Source organism: Rhinopithecus bieti, unplaced genomic scaffold (genome assembly GCF_001698545.2).
Source record: "Rhinopithecus bieti isolate Rb0 unplaced genomic scaffold, ASM169854v2 scaffold_3043, whole genome shotgun sequence".
Lineage (NCBI taxonomy): Eukaryota > Metazoa > Chordata > Mammalia > Primates > Cercopithecidae > Rhinopithecus > Rhinopithecus bieti.
The window spans coordinates 2,215,348-2,235,096 of record NW_016804580.1 but is presented as its reverse complement, the minus strand read 5'-3'; the positions used below and the strand labels follow the sequence as shown (position 1 = coordinate 2,235,096).

At 38.6% G+C, this 19,749-nt stretch overlaps 1 protein-coding gene across 1 annotated transcript in view; it reads right to left on the bottom strand.

Annotated features, from left to right (window-relative positions):
* SLC39A12 (solute carrier family 39 member 12) overlaps nucleotides 1-19,749 on the bottom strand; it is an 84,441-nt gene that overhangs the window by 38,074 nt on the left and 26,618 nt on the right. Inside the window, 5 exon segments of the mRNA XM_017869209.1 lie at nucleotides 2,782-2,848; nucleotides 7,177-7,225; nucleotides 7,227-7,327; nucleotides 10,864-11,036; nucleotides 17,087-17,258. Of these exon segments, the coding sequence (XP_017724698.1) occupies nucleotides 2,782-2,848; nucleotides 7,177-7,225; nucleotides 7,227-7,327; nucleotides 10,864-11,036; nucleotides 17,087-17,258 (562 nt within the window).

Here is a 19,749-nt window from a genome sequence, read left to right as displayed (position 1 = left end):
GAATTGATGGGTGCTGACGAGTTGATGGGTGCAGCACACCAACATGGCACAAGTATACATATGTAACAAACCTGCACGTTATGCACATGTACCCTAGAACTTAAAATATAATAATAAAATAAAATAAAACAAAGATGGCCTGTGCATTTTACTTCTGAAAATCATGGATATTTAGAAATATCACTGTAAGACTAACTTACATCCTTCTTGTGGTTCACTAACTTATTTTAATCTTTTCTAAAAAGGGAAAGATTTCAGGCAACAGCCATAAGAACAAAGAATAAATACTGAATTATTGAATTCAGGGCGTTCTTACTGACATTGCCTAGAAACGCTCAGAGTCCAATAATGCCACCAGATCATTTAACTGCTCCTGCCAATTTTCAGAGATAAAGCTCTTCTTTGTGAAAGGAAATTTAAAAAAAACTTGAAGTGATACTTTTGACAACACTGCAACATGCAAATAAACTTGTAATTTCCACATGCCTACATGTAGTCTTGGTATTAATAGCATATATTCCAAATGAGGATTTTTAGCCAATATTATACCCTGCTAGAAACCAGTGTGGTCTATTTTTGCTGTTGTTTTATTATCTCTGATCATGGGTTTCTAAATGTCAGATCATGGATAGGTAACAAGCCACAGGCAAATATAAACATTTGCATGTAAGCCATAAAGAACACACTGTGTCTATTTCTTAAAATAATTTAAACATAAGGTAGCGGGAGGCTGAGGCAGGAGAATCGCTTGAACCCAAGAGGCAGAGGTTGCAGTGAACCAAGATCATGCCACTGCACTCCAGCCTGGGTGACAGAGAGATTTTTTGTCTGAAAAAAAAAAAAAATTTAGTGGAAGACAAGTATTCACTGGTAATTTAATGTACTCATTACAGAATTACCTATAATATTTTACCTTTATTCACATAGTTGGCAGTCATATTGAGTTCCATGTTTCTGAACTATCAGAGGTTTTCCATGGTAAAACATGGGGCCTGGAAGTGGTATCATTGTGCTTTTTTAAAATTTAAATCAGACTGTGGATTGAATGTTTGCATCTTATCTTTTGAAACACAAGTTGAGTTCCACGGATGAGGTAATACAAAACAAGTCATCAAATATTTGAAGCTTAATTCAATATGTCCTGGCAAAGGGGCAGTTGAGTAATGTAATATGGATGTGTTTACTATTCATTCTGTATGCCAAGCTGGACAGAAAGTAAGCAGGTAAGTAGGAGGCCTACAAAATGTTTGAAGAAGACCATCGTTACTCCCTAATCTAGCATCCTCTTTTGGCTCCTGGTTTGACTGGGCATATCCTTCTTTCAAGACCACAACCAAAGAGAAAAAAAAGTCTATTGCAGATCTACTATGTGCCCAGCATTCTAAAATTACTCTTGGAACTAAAGGTTTAGAAGAAAAAATATTACTAGCAATGTTCTAAAAGCAGAAATGGACAAATTTTGAATCAAATAAATAAATTACATGAGTTAATGTATCTAAAACATTTAGAACGGTAGTTGTTATAATGGTGTTTGTTCTTAGTAGTATTTCTATCCCTGACTACATCTCAAGCTAAGGATAAAGACCATGCTTATTTTATTCTGCACTGATCAAGACCATGCTTATTTTATTCTGCATTGCATAAAACATGCCTGAAACAGGGCATATCTTCAAACATTTCTTCAATGAATAAAACAATGTGAAAGGATGCATTGATGCATGCATGAATGAATGAGCACAAAACAATTGTTGGTGCATTAGCATTTCTTTAGTTCCTCAGTGCTAGGGTTGACTAGCTATACAATCTTGAGCAGTGATTTAACCTAACAACTAGTTTCTTCATCCGTATAGTTCAGATAATATTTATTCTTACTTAAGTTGTAGGAGAATTGAATGAGATCACATCAACTGTGCAGCCCTGTGCCTATTGCCTAGCATACAAGAAGTGTTCAATACATGTTAGCTATTTTTATTATTTGCTAAGTTACTATGGTAAAATGGGAATAACTAATCATGATGCATAACACTAAAACCTTAAGAAGTTTGTATCACAAAAGGGTAAAATAAATGAGAAAAAATAGGACAAAACTTCAAGAGTAACAGATGAAAACCAAAACAGACAAAAAAGAAAAAACAAACAAACAAAAAATTTGCAAGAATTACTCAGAAACATAAGCACAGGTTAATAAAGTCCTATCCAAAATTGATAAATTAAATGCAGAAGAAAAAATCATAGAAACAAACATCAACCTTTGTTAATTAAAAATTAAATGAACAAATGAGTTATAGAATAAGATGTGAATTTATTCTATCTATTCTATCTATTCTATCACTGATCTGAACTCTACCATCTCAATGACAGTGTGATAAATAAGACATATTTGTGATGAATTTTCAGCAGACTGTGATAGAAGATGAGAAAACAATGATATAACCACACTTCACAGTGAAATAAAAGCCTCAGTCTTCACACAAGTATATTTAGAAATGAGCTATGATAAACACACAAATGTTTACATTAATTGAAATTTCCCCTGAAGGGAATTAGTTTAAATCAACTAAGAAAACTTCATTTTAAAGGAAAGAGTAAAATTGATATGAATATGTAGTAAATTTGAGAGCTGGATAGGAATTAGTTTTTATTACAAATCCTATTGCAAAGTTTTTCATAATAAACTACATACCCAATATGACATCTATATGGTTTTGACATTTTATTTTCAAACAGACATAACTGTTTTCTATGGCACTTTCTACATGTAAAGTTTAGCTTGGTACTCACATTTTCGGTTGGAAGCCATCATACTGCCTATAGGCATTTCAGCTGCCTGTGAATCTTCTGGGCTTTTCTATTTTAAATTAAAAAATAACTGATGAAAGATAAGTAATGGCCATGATTTTGTTGGAAAATGAAACATCTGGAGAGTTATGTTGGTTTTTAAAAGACATTTTAACACTCTAGATGTATATTAGAACCGCTAGGTTTCATAGACACACACGATGTAGAACCGAAAGTCTGTGGGCAAAGCAAGTCTTTTGCACTCTTCATATTTAGATGAAAATAGCACTCGCAGGGAGATCAGAATCTTCCATAGAGAGCTGAAGGCTACTGAGGCAGTCTGTAATTCAGACTCATAAATTATATAAACCTTTATGAAATTCAAAAGCTATTAAAAAAATGATTCTTGGCCTAACTCGGCACTTCTCCTGTAAGGTGGATTGAGGATTTAGGATTCATCCTCTAATCTGTGAGCAGTGGATGTATGGAATCCACTGGATGGAAAAGAAACCCATGCCAACTCAACACCTCATTTCATTCACTGCAGCATAATATTCTGTGTTAACTGCTCTGCCAGTCAGTAAAAGAATCTTGCCCATTAAGAAAGTAGATCCACCGATTTATAAAAGACAACAATAATAGATTCAAAGGTTTTTAAAATCCTTTTATATGACAGAGAAGTGAGATTTTGAAATTGACTTTATGAGTATAAAGATTACATTTTATTTCAGAGACTGACTCATAGTCCAATTTCTGAAAAGATACTTTCCCTCTTTGCGCCTCTGATTTCAATTCTATAAAAAACTTTTTATCTGCATATTAAATATGTCCTCTTAAAAGCATATTCATAGAATTCTATCACCCAAAATTGTACAAATTTTGACACAAATGTAATGAGATAAATGCATTTTGTGCGTGTGTAAAAGAGAAAGTAAATTTTACATATTAGTAACATTCACATATTAGAATAATAGCAGCTATTCAAAAGATAATAATAGGCTGTTTTTGGAGAAGGATGGCTAAGAAGTAAAGTAGACCCTGTAGGATACAGAGAGCAGGAAGTAGATCTCTTACTTGAAGTTGGGTGTATACAGAAACAAAAATCAATGTGATCCCTTTATGTTATACCAAAAACCTAATTATAATCACAATGCTTTATAGTTCTGTTAAAATACCAGAATTCAGATATTTATTCTAGAATGTTTTGTCTTGTTTTTCAACGAAAGCTATTTATTGTCACATTATGTAAAGTAATTTAGAGCCAAACATTCAGGACTTCTTATTGATTGGGAAAAAAATGTATGTTCTTCTTTATCCTTGAGTTTCTTGAAAAAACAAGAAATTAAACTCATCAAACACTCCTAAAAGTCTGTACAATTTCTATTATGCTTTAGGTCAAACTTGCAGCTTAAATAACAAGAGGAATTATACGTATATTAGTGAGTTGGAGTGTTCAAATAGCTCAAGACTCACTAAGGTACCTTCAGAGATTTGGCATAATTTGCATTTTGGGGCTCTGGACACTTCAAAGAGAAGGAATAAGGTCAATAGTAATTTTTGAAACTAACCCCACCTGAAGTTATCTTCTTTCAAACCACATTTAGAATATCTAAGCAATAAATACAATTAAGGCTCTTAAAATCGTATTTTAAAGGAAATTTCTGGCTCCTATCTCTGAGTTAGCACAAGATCTGAAATCTACTCTCTGACTTCTATTTTGCTATGTCAATGTCTCAGGAATAGCCTCCTCATTTCTACTGAGGAATCTGTCCTTACACTGTAAACCCTTTACCCCAAGGCCATGGTTCCAGGAGGCAGGGATTTTAACAATTAAAATTACTTTCATATTTTTCCCATTCCTATACTTACTTAAGAATTTGAATGGGAATATTGTTTTGAACATGATTGAACATTGTGCTTTGAGAATTAATATAGAAGATTTTATTGTGGAAAAGTTAGTAGAATGAAGGCACTTAACTATGAAACATCTCATTAGGCAGAATCAGTTCTCTCCTGCGTTATGGAATGAACACCCCAGTCCTAGGTACACTAAGTAATCCCTTGCTCAGCATCGGTTTGCATCCACCTAGTCATGGCTAAGGATTACTCAGAATGCAAAAGGTCAACTGGTTTATGAAAACTTGTAAACACAAGGATTAAGGACGTGTCTACGATGTCAGTCTGATCCATACATGTTTGAAAGTGATGCAGAGAGCAATTATTTGAATCTGTGGAGGGTGCCTGTTGCTCTTTAAAACAGCTTTCAGGTGCTTGGCCGAGTTTTCTAAACAGTATTTATCACAGTTAAGAATAGGTAAAGCAGGAGTATGGAATCTGTTTGTCTACCCTACTGATTTTCATTTGTTCATTGAGGAATAAAGGAGAGAAGATAATCAGATGAGTAGAATGCTTCAGATCAACAACCTACCAACTGGATAGTTGAAGCAGATTTGCCTCTGCCTGCCTGGTCACTTAATTCAGAGTTGAGTGCAAGATGGTGGGAATGTCCCACGTGCCCATTAACCAGTGACAGGCCCTGCTGGATGAGGATGATTTAAAATTAGTGTTGAAGCCAGAAGAACACAGGTGTAGTCTTTGTCAATGCCATGGTGCCATTCCATTGCCTATTGGCCAAAATGGTAGTTGCCACAAAAGAGAACTGGGATGCCTTAAGAATGGAATGCAACTTCAAAAATGTCTAGTGATGATTGAAGGAGTCTTGAATAGTGGTCGTTTTATACTGTCTTTTATTTACTAAAAAAATTATATTTACACAAAATTTAATTTTGAATTCTTTCTGACAGAGATACCACAATGACAATAATCAAAAGTATATTGTACCCTGTGACTACTAAAATAATGTCTCTGGAAATATATTCATCAAGGAAAGCATTTGCAGTTCCTAAAACATATGCATTCCTTTTATTTTAGGCAATATTATAAATCTTGAAATTATGCTCTTAAAACTCATGTGCTCTTAAACTCCCTGACAAACCCATAAACAATCTGAATAAACTCTACATTTTTAGATGTTCAGAATTTCTTTCACTCATTACCATACTGGATTTCTAACTACTGAGTTATTGATATGTTGGCTTTCTAATTTAGTTTTCCCAACCCAGAAATGTTAATCCATTGGGTGTAAGTGGGGATTTGTTATTTTTTTAATGCTTCTTGAGATTAGAACTTCTTTTGTGAAGGGTAAGTTCCTAAACATTTAGGGTAAGTACTGTAATGGAAGTTGGCGTTCCTAATTCCCAAATTACCATAGCATCCTAGTTTGAGCCCCAGGCCAAAGAAAAGTCCTGCTTTATTAGAAAACTTTTACAAAAGGTGACTTGTAGTCTATTTGAATTCATGACATCTATTTATTGCTGAAAAGTTTTCAAGTATATAGAAAGCTGAAAGAATTGTATTGTAATGTAAATATAGAGCTATCCACTTCCTGGATCCTCTGATTATTTTATTAAATCTTTTTTATCATGTATCCATCTATCATCCCTCTATCCATCCATAAATTCATTTTATTTTTTGATGCATAAAACAGAATTTTGAACAAATTTAGGAATGATAAACAATACGTGCTATTTATTTTTTCCTTTTTTTTTTTTTTTTTTTTTTGAGATAGAGTCTCGCTCTGTCACCCAGGCTGGAGTACAGTAGTACGATCCCGGGTCACTGCAACCTCCGCCTCCCGGGTTCAAGCAATTCTCCTGCCTCAGCCTCCCGAGTAGCTGGGATTACAGGTGCGCAGCAACACGCCTGGCTAATTTTTGTATTTTTAGTACAGACAGGGTTTCACTGTGTTGGCCAGGCTGGTCTCAATCTCCTGACCTCAGGTGATCCGCCCACCTCGGCCTCCCAAAGTGCTGAAATTACAGGCATGAACCACAGCGCCCGGCCCATATTTGTAGAGATTTATCAGCTACTGGCATAATAAAAGAAATTACTAAAGCTGAAAAAATATTTGCCGCAAATTTCAAAATTTCTAACCTGCTTATTTTTGTAATTTTAAATGCCTTTAAGATAGAAAATGACATGGGATTTTGCGGCTTTTCCAAGTTTTTGTTTGCTTATTTGTTTAGGTTAAGAAAGACATGCAAAATGGTGATTAGTAGCTAGAACGTTGGACCCCTTCAGTCCCCAGACATAAAATGGTGCCCAGTACATAAACCAACCATGAAGGTTAAACAAAAGGTCGTAACAAGTACACTAACTATCCAGGAATAGATGTTTTAAAAAATTAATATCCTATTAGAAGGAGCTGTGTATTCTTGAAATCAGCATTCCATTAGACATCCCTTACACAGGTAACTTCATTACTTTTGAACAAGTACTTCTGAAGTAACAGATGAACGTATTGTAAGACTTTAAAGCACAAGACAAATAAAAATATACCTTGTCATTTGGTGATACAAGAAGAATAAAACATTTTCTATCAAGAAAATCCATGGATGCCTCCAATTAATCCCAACAGTTTCCAAATATGACCTTTGCTTTCATGGAAATGCCCAAATTCTGGGGCCTCCTGCTTATGTAAACCAAGAACCTTCAGGAAAAAAAAAAAAAAGGCAGAAAGAAAGAAGGACATAACTTTCGATGACTTAACTATCAAATATCAGGCCCAGTGTTGAATATATTTAATTTTCATTCTGGGAAATGCCATGACAACTATTAATACAATCACTAAAAGTCCAGTTTGCTTTTGGGTGTGTGAATACTTCCACTATACGCTTTAACCAGGGTCAAATAAAATGTGTACAATAGAAAACAAAAGAGAGTTTTGAATAGCCTGTGCTAATGAACAGAATGAAACCTAAGTTTTATTTCTGCAAGTACCCTAGATTGTCATGCAAACTCAGTCCTTCGGCCAAATTGTTTTTCAGAAGTCCAATCTGCATCTGTTTGTACAACAATGCCTCATAAAATATTAATAAATTTTATATTTCATCTGGGATTTATTCTCATGCCCCACTGTAATCAAAGTAAACTTTATTAAATATCAGATAAGTAAGAAATCCACCTTGAAGACTTGTTCCATTGGGAGCATACTGTATGACTGACAATATTTGTCAGGTCTCTGGGACACAAAAGAATACAAGAAATGTGTTGGGAATTCTTCTGTAATTGACTCGTCCCATTAGTTGAGTCATTCCACTGGTCAACCTCATGATTTCTTGTGAGCCAGTAGGTCATTCTATACCATATCCCTTCTCTTAGAGAAGGCAATTTATGAAGTAGCTCATAAATGGTTTCCAGATTTAGAATGCTACCATTAAATTTTAAAAAGGAACAAGAAATAATATGTGTATAGATTGTATGTATATACATTCATGCATATATGTATATAGGCATTTATGTGTGCATACATATATGTACGTGTGTATATGTGAGTATACATATGTATCTACATAAATACATTGCGTATGTAAATATCACTAAAAAAAAATATATGTTAGTCAACTTTTTCTCTTCCTAAGGGCATTAAAGGATACTCATCTAATACTTCTAATGATTGTTATTGCACAAAATAGAGAACATTTGTAATATCATAAAACAAAACAGAAGAAAACCCCCAGATCTCAAAATAAAATGTAGATCTTTCAGTTGAACAAATTTAGCTGAGTAAAAAAGGCAATCATATGAGTAGCGTTTTTCTCACTTCTGTGCAGACGTTTGAAAACTTGCCACAGATCACCGATTTTTCTAGCATGCTGCCACACTTGTCCTGCATCTTTCCTTGTCTCTTTTGTGTTTTCTTTTTTTTCTCTCTCCCTTTTTTTTTTTTTTCTCTTGAGACAGAGTCTTGCTCTGTTGCCCAGGGCAGTGGCACGATCTCGGCTCACTGCAACCTCCACCTCCTGGGTTCAAGTGATTCTCCTTCCTCAGCCTCCTGAGTAGCTGGGATTACAGGTGCCCACCACCACATCCGGCTAAGTTTTGTATTTTTAGTAGAGATGGGGTTTCGCCATGTTGGCCAGGCTGGTCTCCAACTCCTGACCTCAGGTGATCCGCCTGCCTTGGCTTCCCAAAGTGCTGGGATTACAGGCGTGAACCACTACGCCTGGACCTCGTCTCTTTTCTTAAGCAAAAAAAAACTGTCTACAAAATTTCGTGAAACCCAGCTAATCTCTTAAGTTCTCCTCTGTAACATGTTGTGGCCATCCTCAAGTCCACCTTTGCTGTGGGCTCCCTCTTTGGGGGAGACTCAGCCTGACCTGAGAGCCTTTTTCTGCTTCCCAGGCTCCTGGGTAGTAAATAACTCTGCTGCCACTGCTGTGACCTAGAAAAAAGGCCTCAGCCACCGCCTCTAGTCAATCATAAGCCCTGAAATATTTCCAGGATATTAGATTATGAGGGCAATTAAAACTCATAATGGTTTTATTTTTCCATTGCTCCCTTTGCGATTTTCAGAACATTGAATAACAATTGAGCCTCTAAGCAACAAGAATGACCCTGCAGGAAATTGCCGGAGGCTTGTGGAAAATTTTAACCAGCTCAGGCTTTGCTGGAGTGGGGATCATTGGTCCACCATCATTATCCTCGGTAAGAGATTTCAGAGGGAAGAGAAAACCTCGTCTGTAGATGACCTCAACTCAGGTTTTATTCCTTTCTTTTCTGAAAAAGAGCCTCAGCACATGTTAACAGGAGGCAGCCTCCTGATGCTTACCTGCTCCATAAGAGAAATCTAGACACTGTTAGGCAAGAAGGAGAACTCCACTGTGGTGGCTCAAATAAAGAGACATGAAAGATAAGACTATTATAGAGGTGGGCAGGGTCAAGGGTAAAAACAAGGGATAATGAGGCACCCAGAGGCATCCCAGGAAAGCATTGCCACCCTTAGGGGTGAAAGGGAAAAGGGAGGAAGGCCAATGAGCCACGGAGCTGTGGGGAAGCTGTCCACTGGAGACGCAGCCCACGGCAAATCAGCCACTTCTAGAGCGGATGCCGGAGCCGGGAGGGAGCTGGGCACAAACACCTCTGCCTCTCTCTCCTCCTCCCCTGAGTTTTCCATTGCGCCCCTCATTGGCTGACCGCAAATAAAAATCCAACCTGCAAGGTAGCTGAGGAGATGCAGCCTTCTGGGCAGAATAGAAAGAAGGATAAGTGAATTAGGCCATTTTTGCATTGCTATAAAGAAATATCTGAGGCTGGGTAACCTACAAAGAAAAGAGGTTTAATGGGCTCCTGGTTCTGCAGGGTGTACAGGAAGCATGGTGTCGGCATCTGCTTCTGGTGTGGGCCTCAGGAAGCTTCCAATCACAGCAGACAGTGAAGGGGAAGCAGGCACATCACATAATGAGAGAAAGCAAGAGGGAGGGAGACGGGGAGATTCTGGACTTTTAAACAACCAGGTCTTGGGTGAACTACCTGAATGACAACTTTTTTTGAGACAGAGTCTCGCTCTGTCACCCATGCTGGAATGCAGTGGTATGATCTCTGCTCACTGCAACCTGTGGCATGATCTCTGCTCACTGCAACCTTCGCCTCTCGAGTTCAAGCGATTCTCCTGTCTCAGCCTCCCGAGTGAGTAGCTGGAATTACAGGCGCATGGCACTATGCCCAGCTAATTTTTGTATTTTTAGTAGAGATGGGGTTTCACCACACTGTTCAGGCTGGTCTCGAACTCCTGATCTCAAGTAATCTGCCTGCCTTGGCCTCCCAAAATGCTGGGAGTACATGCGCATGCACCATGTGCAGCTAATTTTTGTATTTTTAGTAGAGATGGGGTTTCAACACTGACGTGAACTCCTGGGCTGGTCTTGAACTCCTGGGCTCAAGCGATCTTCCCGCCTCAGCCTCCCATAGTACTGGGATTACAGGCGTGAGCCACCATGCCCTGCCACCTTTTCTTTCTTTTATTTCAAAAACACTACTACTATGTGGCAAGCCTAGTGTTGGGGTATCTCTTCTCTTCTACAAGTGCAGAGAGGCTTTGGGGAAATAATATTTCTTTCTAAGGAAAACACCAGCCACCATATTCTCTCTTCGAAGTCTCAGTAAAATTTGGTGTAAATACCTCCGGGGGTTAAATGTGAAGAGAAATGAAGCGAACTTTATCTGAAATGGAAAAGAGCAGATTACCTGAGGGATAAGGTGGAGCAGAGCATCCCCAGACAGTGTCCCGACGGCCAAGCCCACAAACAGCTGTAAGATAAGTCTGTAGTTCTCCTCACAGCTGTGGAAAAGGACCAGCGCTGTCCCCAGCATGGAGCCCAGTGTGAGAAGGGTGACAGCCACCGTACTGTAGCCATATTCTAAGTCAAAGGAGATCATAAACACAGTAAGTGCCCAGTGCCCTCCATTCCAGCCTCAGTTGGCGAAAATGCCAGAAGAATCGGTCTCACAGTAACAGCCAGTAGGGATATGGAATTTTTAAATAAGTGTTTTGTTTTTATTTTGAGACAGGATCTCTCTATCACCCAGCCTGGAATGTAGTGGTGCTATCATAGCTCTCTGCAGCCTCCACCTCCTAGGCTCAAGTGATCCTCCCACCTCAGCCTCCCAAGTACCTGGGACTACAAGTACACACCATCATGCCTGACTCATTTTCTGTTTGTTTTGTTTTGTTTTGTTTGGAGAGATGGAGTTTCGTCATCTTCCCCAGGCTGGTCTTGAACTCCTGGACTCAAGTGATCCACTCCTCTCAGCTTCCCAAATTGCTGGGATTACATTTGCGAGCCCACTGCTCCCAATTTGGAATTTTTAAATAAGCATTTTGTTGTTTTTGTTGTTTTTGAGACAGGTTCTCACTCTGCTGGCTCAAGCTGGAGTGCAGTGGTGTGATTATAGCTCACTATAACCCTGAACTCCCAGGCTCAAGTGATCTCCCCACATCAGCTCCCTGAACAGTTGGGATTACTGGCAGGTGCCATCACGCCCGGCTAAGCTTTTATTTTTAATAGAGATAGGGTTTCACTGTGTTACCTGGGCTAGTCTCAAGCTCCTGGGCTCAAGCAATCCTCCTGCTTCACCTCCCAAAGTGATGGGATTACAGGCATGAGTCACAGCACCCAGTCTTATAAGTGTTATATGCAGTAAAAGTTTTAATTTTAACAAAAGAATGAACAGATTTGCTATGGTCTAAATGTTTGTGTCTCCCCAAAATTCACATGTTGAAACCTAAGCACCAAGGCGGTAGGTTGTATTAGGAGGTAAGGCCTTTGGGATGTGATTAGGTCATATACTCTTCACTCTGTTGAATGGGATTACAGCCTTTATAGGGAGCTGAAGGGACTGGAGTTCTTCCCTTCACCAGTCCATGTACCAGGAAGCCGACCTTCACCAGACACTGAATCTGCTGATGCCTTGATCTTGGACTTCCCAACCTCCAGAACTGTGAGAAATAAATGTCTGTTGTTTATGTAAACCATCTGTTTGTGGTATTTTGTTATAATATGGACTAAGACAAGACTTTCTTCAAATAACCCTGTTGTTTGGAAGTTACTCTGACTACCCCTTACTAAAAATTGTTGCGGCAAGCCAGGACTGAGATCACCTCCAACCCTCAAAGAAATTAATTTCTCTCACTTGAAACTACAACATCCACTGACAGTCACTAGTAGCAATTCCCACTTAATCATATCTTAAACTTCTCAAAGGCAAAAATGTAGCTCTTACATAGGAAGCATAAGGTTTGGCCCTGTTGTAGACCTATGTTTGTGTACAAAATGAGTACACGTTTTGGAAGAACTTCCTTCCAAAAGCTGTCTGAATTATTTGTAATGTCCAGAGTGATATTATTTTCAGTGACTAAAATGAGTGATGTTATTGGTGATAACTGACCAATGAAAGTGTTACAGTTGATAATAAAATCTGAAAATCTACATTTTGGATGATTGCAATGATTTTATAATCTTTAGAATTTCGTGTTTCTAGGCTTCCTTTTAAAATATTTATAAAGTATAATTTGTAAGGTTATTCAAAAGAAAAACATATATACACACACATATGTACATATATATGTGTGTGTGTATATACATATGTGGAATCATATATATATATATGAAGGGAGAAGAAATAAAGGAGAAAAGGGAAGAGAGAAGATTAAAAGAGAAGGAGGAAATGGCTTTCAGAGTCAAGTACAGATAACATAGAGATTTTTCATCGGCTTGTGGCTATTGAAAGCAAATGCTTATTTCTCTACCTATTTAGAAATTACTAACAAGTCATGGCAAACTAGTTAGTAAACAATGAGGGAAGCTATTTATGAAATTAAACTATCACTTTCTTCAGTGACTATAGATATATAATAAGTTAAATCAAACAATCCTGGTGTCAAAATACTGAAAATCCATTGCAATTAAAAAAAAAAACTATCCTCTTAAAGTTTGTTAAAGTAGAAAATATTTCATTCTCATCATTCTTGCAGTTTTCTAAAAGGTTCACTCTTTAAATTAGGTCATTTTATTTTATTTTCATTTTATTTTTGAGACAGAGTCTCACTCTGTCACCCAGGCTGGAGTGCCGTGGCACAATCTCAGCTTGCTGCAACCTCTACCTCCCGGGCTCTAGCGATTCTCCTGCCTCAGCATCCCAAGTAGCTGGGACTACAGGTGCCCACCATCATGTCTGGCTAATTTTTGTATTTTTAGTAGAGACGGGGTTCCATCATGTTGGCCAGGCTGGTCTCGAACTCTTGACCTCAAATGATCCACCACCTTGGCCTCCCAAAGAGCTGGAATTATGGGCATGAGCCACCAGGCCCAGCCTAGATTATTTTAATAATATAACTGGTAACAGAAAAATAGTCTTGTGAAATTAAGAGAAACTTTACTGAACTATAAGTTCTAAATTACCCAGGGATCTAATATTAAAATAGAGTTGGTAGTGTACTCAGAAGAGGTAAAAAACTTTTAAGCATCTATTCCCATACCCCTACTACCACATTTTCATTGCTATGGAATCCCTATGAAATGGTTTAGAAGCAAGGTGAAATGAAGAGTTGTTCTTCTATGGATATAGAATTTTAGTTTTGCAAGATGAAAAAGTTCTATTATCTATTGCACAACAATGTGAATATACTGAGTTGTGCAAATGCAAATGGTTAAGATGGCAAACTGTATGTCATGTATCGACCAGACACCTACATCATCATTTCTTTCATCATTCTAATGTAATAAAAATACCCATGTTATAGAAACTTCCCTGAAAATCTTCAACCAAGTTTCATATCCCATTCTTCCCCAAATAGACTCTATGTGGAAATGCCATTCTTTTCTTTTATTACGTAAATTAAAGATATTTCAATATTAACATGGGCACCTGGACATCTAATAAAATTTAAAGCCGTCCCATTTGAAAAGTGGTAACTGCAAAAGACCACAAAATGCCAAGAAAGCACAATGACAAATCAGGTATGACATTTCCCAGGCAAAAGGCAAAGTTGAAACTTCTTCAGTTATTTTGCTACTCCCCACCCCTGTTGGCTCCTACCCATGCAGGAAAATGAAAGTTTCATAACTTCAGAGGTTAGCAAATCTTTTTAGATTCTCTATGAGTCATATTTCACTGGATTTCATGTAGGAAAGACAGCCTCAAAACCATAAAGTATCTGACCTATGGTCACAGGACTCTGCTAATTTACCCCAGGTCCCTGCATAGGTGCCATGACGTCTTGATTGGCATGAGGCAACTTGCAGACAGGTTCTAAAGTTTCCCATTATTACAATAGAGCTTGACCTAGCCACTAAATTCTTAGCCACTTCTGAGCAGCTACTTTGAATAGATCTGAAACTTAATTTGTACATGGCCATAAAACTCCTGGAAACTCAAAGGTGGTGCTTAGTGGTTGTGTTTCAGTATACTGAACAGTATTTTCTTAATAATGTCTCCCCAAGTCCTCCTCCCTTCAATAGAATATCATACATTTCTATAATTTCAAAAGAACTTTTGAAATTAAAGCCTTTCCCTATTCACATAACGCAACATTTTCGATTGAGGACAGGGATGTTTTTCTAAGTTGTTTTTTGTTGTTGTTGTTGCTTTTTTGAGATGGAATCTCACCCTGTCGCCCAGGCTGGAGTGCAATGGCGTGATCTTGGCTCACTGCAAACTCTACCTCCCGGGTTCAAACGATTCTCCTGCCTCAGTCTCCCGAGTAGCTGGGATTATAGGCGTCCGCCACCATACCCAGCTAATTTTTGTATTTTCAGTAGAGGCGGGGATTCACCATGTTGGCCAGGCTGGTCTCGAACTCCCGACCTCGTGATCCGCCCACCTCGGCCTCCCAAAGTGCTGGGATTACAGGTGTGAGCCGCCGGGCCAGGCCTAGGTTCTTGTTTCTAAGACAGGGTCTCTCTCTGTTACCCAAATGGAATGCAATGGCATTGTTATAGCTCACCACAGCCTCAAACTGCTGGGCTCTACTCAGCCTCCCAAGTATCTGAAACCACAGGTCTCACATGCCTGCCACCATGCCTGACTAATTTTTCTTTTTGTAGAGATGGAGTCTCCCTATGTTGCCCAGGCTAGTCTCAAACTCCTGGGCTCAAGCAATCCTCCTGCCTTGCCCCTCCCAAAATACTAGGATTACAGGCGTGAGACACCGCACCTGGCCTTTCTAGATTCATTTTTTTTTTTTTTTTTTTTTTGAGACGGAGTCTTCCTCTGTCACCCAGGCTGGAGTGCAGTGGCACAATCTCGGCTCACTGCAAGCTCCGCCTCCCGGGTTCACGCCATCCTCCTGCCTCAGCCTCCCGAGTAGCTGGGATTACAGGCGCCCACCAGCATGCCCAGCTATTTTCTTTGCATTTTTAGTAGAGATGGGGTTTCATCGCATAAACCAGATGGTCTCAATCTCCCGACCTCGTGATCTGACCGCTTCGGCCTCACGAAGTCCTGGGATTACAGGCGTGAGCCGCCGCGCCCGGCCCCTTTCTGGATTATTTAGTGAGTGCGACATGTTGGGATGTTCCCCAGGAAGACTATTCCCCAGAAGTGTCTAGAAGTTCATTCGAGAGGAGATACAACTTTTTTCATAGGTCTTAATTTCAAAACCCTTTTCCGAGCAGCCTGTACATTCCAGCCCCAAGCCAGGTGGTAGGAATGTCAACATGCCCAGGGATGCTCCTAGGTGCTACCGTGCTGTCTTCATCCGTGTTCTGAGTCTCACTGAATGACCACCAAGTGCTGAGTTATTTAGCTGCTCACTATTAATGAAGCTCTTTTTCTCTTAGTGAATGTGGAATCTTAGATATTTAGGCCTGGCATCTTTTTGTTCACCTAACATTTTCAATTAAGCCCCTTGATGTTACAGAATCCACTGTGAGTTAGAGGTGGGTAGCTGAACAACTCAGCTATGATTGGTATTGCAGGCTATCTCAAAAAGAAAGAAACACAACTCTGAGAAAATAATGTATCTAAGGCCCATGAATCAATGGTAAGTTACTTGTCACATTTTTACTAGATAACATGGATTTTCTCAGACAACCATTTTTTTTTTTTTTTTTTTTGTCTTTTAAATATACAGAGCTTTAAATTTACTGAAGACATTTTTGTCCACGTTATCCCATTTGAACCTCACGGGTACCCAGTGAAGCCCTCAGAGAGATCTCATCTATTGCAATGACTCAGTGGGATACAGGTAACTGCAAATAATGATCCCTTCCCTTCCTGGGACTGACAGCTACGTTTGGGAGGCTGGTATCTCCCTGGATGGGTCACCTTCATCCCACAGCAGCCCAGTGAGCTTTGGTTTCTCATAATGTGTTTTCATTTTTTATACACGCTATGATGTGGGAAAGGCAGCCCTATAGGATATCACTGCTTTCTACTGGGCTGGAAAAGAGACTGTCTTGGGGAGAAATTGCTTAAGATCACAAAGTATCTGAGGAAAGAAGGCATGACTCAGTTCTGCGTTCCAGATTCCAATGCTATTGCTTTCTCTTTTACCATGCCACCTCTCAACTATGGCCTTTTATGTTGATCCATGATTGAGTCAACTATAGAAGACATAATTAATTCATATAAACCATATACAAATATAAAATATTCATTGAAGAGTAGTATGTATTGTGGTTAGAAACAAGGATTCCAGGGCCAGCTTGCCTAGGTTTGAATGGCAAACTCCATCACCTCCCAGCTGTGTGTCCTTGGGAAAGTCACTTAATCACTCTGTGCCTCAGTTTCCTCATCTGTAAAATGGGAATAATAATATCTACCTTGTAGCATTGTTAGGAGGATTAAATGAGTTAATAAATATGAAATGTTTAGAACTGTGCCTGGTATATAATAAGTATCCTGCGTTTACTATTATTATTGCATACATTGTGCACATCAACTTTCTGAAGGAAGATCTAGAACTTACTCTCCAGAGTGGTGGGTGGCAGCTTTGCTTGTTGGTCCTTGGGCAAGTGGCAGGAGCAGCTGAGGAGTTGCTGGATGATCCCTGGACTCATTTGCTTAAAGTCCTCCTTAGAAATGGGTGAGAGGCTCTTCTGTAGAAATATCTCCACCAGCTGCCTAGCAGAGAAGCAAGTCTGTGTAAGGAAAACATAACATTGTTACTAATCTCAGCATATTTAAACTAGATTCTCCACCAGTTGTCATTCTTGAGGAGTGAACTCTAGATGGAATGGCTAGAATATACACATGAAGCCAGCATGACATGTGTTTCCCTGCAAACTTTCAGCTACACGTGATTCCTAAGGATATTTTAAATCTCTGACCAAAGTCTGCAATATCTCATTTTCATTCTGAGCATGATTTCGTATGAGTTTTGCACACTTTTTCTTTCCTAGAAAGACACATTGTGTTTTACAATGTCTTGAGTAGTGTTCTAACCCACAGCCTTAGGATACTTTGATGTTTTTGTTCTTTTTCAATGAGGATAGATTTGTGTTAACAAAGACTTCATACAATAAACAGAAGTCCTATGGTAATGAAGTCACTCTCTTTAACACTGTTTGATTTAGTCAGCCTGTGTAGGAAACCTGTACTTTCAGAAGTCCTAAAAGGAAAGGTAAAATTTCTGAAAGTAAAGCTATGTCAACCAGTTGCTCTGTAAATACCAAATGATATAGCTACCTCTCTCGATTGGCATCCCTTCTTCACACACACACACACACACACACACACACACACACACACAGTTGAAAACATCATTATTTCTTACTGACTTTACTAATTTTTACCTAAATCTGTACAATTTGTTTTCATACTGTATAGGCATATTTATGAGAGAGAATAATAAGTAAAGAACAAATGCCACAGTCTCTAAAAATGGCCACAAGACATTTGTCCATCTCAGAATAAAGGTTGACATTGTGTACGTCAAAAATTACAATGTAAAAGTTTTCATGAGAGTGGTATGTAGTTTCGCTCTCACAAATGGATGTTTTCTATTGAAATAAGACCCTGATGCAATGTCTTTGTGATCTTTAGTTGCGATCAGTAAGGTATTGTTTTAAAAATCAGTGGTTTGCAAAGCTGGGTTGGTGTGCCACGCCGTATAATTTAGAGATGTTTTAATAAAGGCACTTTGCTAATCCGTAAATAATGATGACACCATTGCTGTTTGTCTTTTTCCCCCACATGAAAATCTTTAGAGATGATTTCATGGATAAAAAGTTTATCTTGATCAGGAAATGTTTGGGTGCATGGAACAGAACCCACTGAAATCAGAAAATCAAGAGGAGATTGTATTAGAAAGGCATAGATGGTCTCAGAAAACCCAGGGATTGAAAGAACGCCCACACTTCATAAGGAATGACAAGTTGAAGCTGGGAAATCCAAGATGCTTGATCTCTGCCCACAACCTTCTTCCCACCCCCACCCTCCACTCCCTCCCTGAGCCAAGTATTTTCTTCGTCCTGTTTCCCTCTCCATAGATTTATTTCCTTTCACAGTTTGGCCCTCTCTCGTAAACTCACGGCCATATAAGCCCCAACTCTAAAGTGACTTTTTACTCCAAGAGCCCAAGAATGCTGCATCTCTAAGTCCTGAGAGAGATCTGATGATTCAGCAAAGCCACAGATGGTATCTCTTGGGTCAGGAGTCCATTTAGTTCAATCAGTTTTGCCCTAGTAGTAGGAGAGGGAATAAAGATGTTCAAACATGGGTGCCCACCTCACTCCTGTGGGTGAGGATGGCATTTCTCAGTAAGGGATTGGGCAAGAACTCCAGAAAGTTTCTGCTACAAAAAGCATCCACAGAAAGCTAAACTTGTGGGTTTTTTTCCTTTATCAAAATAATGTACGCCAAAGACAAGATTCTCTTTTGCACCACTTGTTATTGACAGAATTTAATTATTTCATCATCAGTAATACTGACAAAAATAAAAGGACAGTGGCAACAAAAGTTTGATGATAGTTTCGTAATACAATTCCTATCAGAAAATGCCTGACTGGTGAATAAAAGAATGGAGAAAGAAACAAGAAGAGAATACCATGCACCTTCCTGCAGTTTGTTGTCAAGAAATTGAATAGTTTCTAGTTTTAGAATACCTTCTCACAGAGTAAGTTTATTCTATCACAAACTTCTGTGCCCTTAATCTTTGCTTGCTGCTCTTGTGCCATTTAGGTCATCAAGTAAGTTTCTTCTGAAATCACTAATATAAATGTCCTTACTGGGGACTCATTATATTCTATAAAATGTTGAACATGACCTATTTTTTAAAAAGAAAATGAATATTTAGATTATGCAGGCAATAATCTTTAAAATATCTTTATTCCTTCCTGTGTAACTTTGAAATATGTCTGTACTTGTGTTGATGTTATCAGATTTCTATGGAAGCTTTACAAACATATTCAAAAGCAGTGGTTTCTAATCTTTAGTTTTGAGAATTCCATGCAGGGCTTGTTAAAAGACAGAGTTCTGGACTCTACTCTTGGAGTTTATGATTCAGTAGATTCTGGGTTGGGGCCTGAGGATGTACATTTCCAACAAGTTCCCAGGTGATGCTGCTGCTACTGGCCTAGGCACAACCCTTGGAAAACCATCGACCTAATAATATAGGCAGAGTCCTCAAAT